General features: G+C 28.8%; 1 protein-coding gene across 1 annotated transcript in view; it reads right to left on the bottom strand.

Annotated features, from left to right (window-relative positions):
* The window catches only part of LOC106740589 (sodium-dependent dopamine transporter), a gene marked incomplete at its 5' end in the record, with an annotated part of 41,538 nt that extends 40,017 nt beyond the window's left edge, over window positions 1-1,521 (bottom strand). Inside the window, one exon of the mRNA XM_014611778.1 lies at window positions 1,387-1,521. Coding sequence (XP_014467264.1) covers window positions 1,387-1,521 — 135 coding nt within the window. The remainder of the gene's footprint in view (window positions 1-1,386) is intronic.
* Window positions 1,522-3,669: the final 2,148 nt, after the last annotated feature.

Here is a 3,669-nt window from a genome sequence, read left to right on the forward strand (position 1 = left end):
TGAAGTGAAGAAAATAGTATTGGCCAACCGTCGAATCACCGTTAGAGAAGTTGCTGAGGACCTAAACATATAGATTGGCTGGTGCCATTCGATTTTTACTAATGATTTGGGCATGAGACGGGTCGCCGCGAAATTCGTACCAACGCTCCTGCTCACACATCGTTGCTTGTGCGTGAATTTTTGGCCGAAAACAACACACTAATGATGCCGCAGCCACCGTATTCCCCAGACCTGGCCCCCTGTGACTTTTTCTTGTTCTAAAAACTGAAGAGGCACATGAAAGGGCGACGCTACACTACAATTAAGGAGATAAAGACGGCATCGAAGGAGGAGCTGAACAAGGTCACAAAAAATGATTTTTTGAAGTGCTTCGAGGATTGGAAAAAATGTTGGCACAATTGTATAATATCTGATGGGGATTACTTTAAATAAAACCAAATAGATATTCATGAATAAATAAATAATTTTTGAAAAAACACAAAATTCACGATACTTTTTGAACAGACCTCGTATATGGGTGTTCCAAAAATGTATATACTAAAAATAATTATAAAGTTTTTTAATGATTTAAATGAGTATAAATGATTATAAAGTTAGTGTTCATTAACATAGGTTATTTTTAAAATCTAAAAGAATCTTCAGAAATTAATAATTTGCTTTGCCTGTTTTCAAACTAATAAACCCGTTTTGGTTCAGGCACTGCAGATAACGCGAAGCAATGGAATCGCAAACATCAAGTATTATTTATTTCAAGCAATTCCATTGCTTCGCGTTATCTAGTGCCTGAATTAGAACGGTCATCAATTTGAAAACAGGCGTGGACAAAAAAAATTATTCAATTGTATAGATTCTTTTAAATTTGGAAATGAACTGTATGTTAACAAACGCTGATTTCATAATTATTTAAAGCATATATACATTTTTTTAGGACACTCTATATGTATGTGTAAATGAAACCTGATAAAACATAAGCGTATAAAATAAGTGAAGAATATATATATATAATGAAATGTGTGTGAGAACACATTGGTTCTACGAATGAAACGATATAATTCCCCGTTAAAAAAGTTCCTCTGACTAAACAACTGCTGTCTTTATATACTTAGCCATTATATAAATGCCTACTCATAGTTCGAATCGACTAGACGATTCTCATACATAAACCACTATAGATTCATATAAAGTTACTTAACTCTCACAACATGCAACAATCAATTCATAGTAATTTTAATAATCTTTTTGTTATATTTATAGATACAAATATACTCTATTGATTTAATCATTAAATTTACATCATGTAATGATTAAAATTTTTACTTCAAAGAACAATAGGAAACTTTCTATTTGGCATAATATTATATTTTTATAATATACAATTTTGCTTACCTTTCAAAAGCGGAACCAATCGACCCCAACATGTTATAGCACCCTTCCTATTAAACTGGCCAAGTGCGAGTTCCATATAAAACAAAGGAATACCACCGACTACTAACATCACACAATAAGGAACCAAAAATGCGCCTGTAAACAGAAACAAGAGCAATTTAATGGATTTAAAATGAATTAGGATACACATATCACACCGTCTTTCTAACGTCGAGATTGTTTATTATGATATATATTCCATTAACATAAAATTTTCAACGTAATAATTCTATTTGATTGTCGCCAATGATTTCAATCTTTTAAAGATAAATTGATCGAACAAGTTGTGATTATTCTTCCGTCTAATGGTCCAGTAATGCACTCAGAGGGAAGGGCAGAAAGTTCCAGTAAGAAATTCCTGAATCTTGAAACAAAAGTTCATTGTGTAATCAGTGCGAAATAAAAGGTTATTACACACTCTATTAAGTAATTAAAAAGTGGAAAAGATATAAAAGTGCGCCTTTCATATTACGAAAAGGAAGAGGTTATGGGGCAAATAAATGACAAACAAATTAGAATATGAACAAATGGTAAATAATAATAAGCGTGTACATAACTATTAATAATTTAAAATTTAAGAATTATTATATTCTCCTAAGATACATGCTGTACACTTTTCTGAATTTGAATTAATTCATATTGCCAATTCTATGTTCAAACATAATGATGTACAATTATATTATTTTTTAACATAATTTATATGCAAAATAACTAAGAACTGTATAATAATATTTAATTAATACTATTAATTAATAGTATTAATATTTTATTAATAGTATTACATAATAATTTATTATAACTTAATGTTTTCTTTAATTAAACAATAATCTCTAGGATTAATACTTTATAATTTTTGGACGACAATCACTATAGGAATAACCAGTACTGTAGAAATCACACGGATTAATTGTCATCAAAACTATATTTTATTTAACATAAATAAAAGAACATATTGTTCTCTACAATGTTCTCTAGTAGTTACTGGCATGGTGTTAGTTAAGTGTACGATACTAGCTCATGGCTGACGCATTTTATATGATACATATAAACATTTTTTTTTTAATTAGACGTGGTAAAAAAATATTTTCCTGTCTCTATTTCATTTCCTGTCTCCATCGTTTCGTTGGTTTTAGAATTACTGGTTTTCGCAATTTCTTTGTATTATAAGAAATATAAATTTAGTTAATTTTTTCTACATGTAATTAAACGTTTTGCAATATTTAAAAATATGACTTTTTTACTCAAAATAGTCGTTCGAGATGAGTTGATTTAAATGAGATAGATGTGATACAGTTTGCACGGAAGCATATGTATATATCATTGAATTTTATTAGAGCCAAGTTATTCAGGTAGNAGTTTGCACGGAAGCATATGTATATATCATTGAATTTTATTAGAGCCAAGTTATTCAGGTAGATTAAAATTATAGATGTAAAAGTTTTAGGAAGATTTTAATTGCTTTTTTCAGTTGTCATAGTTGAAAAGCGCAACCGAAAAACAAGTAAGATATATCTGTACTTTAACTGTGTGTAGTACAATTAATTTTAATAAAATATTTACAAAACGTTAAAAAACTATATATTTTGTTTCTTTTATATATGAAAGACATGTGACAACCAACTCTGAGTATGGGGTCAGTTATTCTACTTATATGATCTTACGTAGAGCTGAAATACTTTCTTGTGTATAAATATGTAAGGTCATCCTTTTTTTAATTTTAATGGACGTAGTATTTAAAATACACATAATATTATGAAATTTTGCATTTATCTATCTTTTAATAGATATGTAAAATGTGTAAAAATAAATTTAAGTTTCTCCTACATTTTTGCGTAACAAGTTATATTGTACATTTATTTGTCTCAGTTGTGTAATTAATTCCCATTTATTATAATATAATTCAAATAAGATGTGCTGAGAATAAATGTATATAAGACTTAAAATCTAGTCGATTATAATTGATGCTCGACTATATGTGAACGTTTGGCTTTCGATTTTAATCAATGCAATTGTACTGAAGAAGTTAAAAATATTTTGCCCCAGTCGTTGCCGAAAATACGTCATTCATACAAAAGTCGAATTTTAGTTATGTACTTCCTGAAAATTCTAATAGAAAATACTACTTTATACCGTTTGTTTATTTGACTTAATTTTTTGTTCTATAAAACTCATTTGCAAATATTACATAAAAGCATTAATTTACATTTCTTGTCGACCAGATCGACTCACTGGCATCAGCGTGTT

This window comes from Dinoponera quadriceps, unplaced genomic scaffold, assembly GCF_001313825.1.
Source record: "Dinoponera quadriceps isolate SergipeBrazil2010 unplaced genomic scaffold, ASM131382v1 scaffold553, whole genome shotgun sequence".
Taxonomy (NCBI): Eukaryota; Metazoa; Arthropoda; class Insecta; order Hymenoptera; family Formicidae; genus Dinoponera; species Dinoponera quadriceps.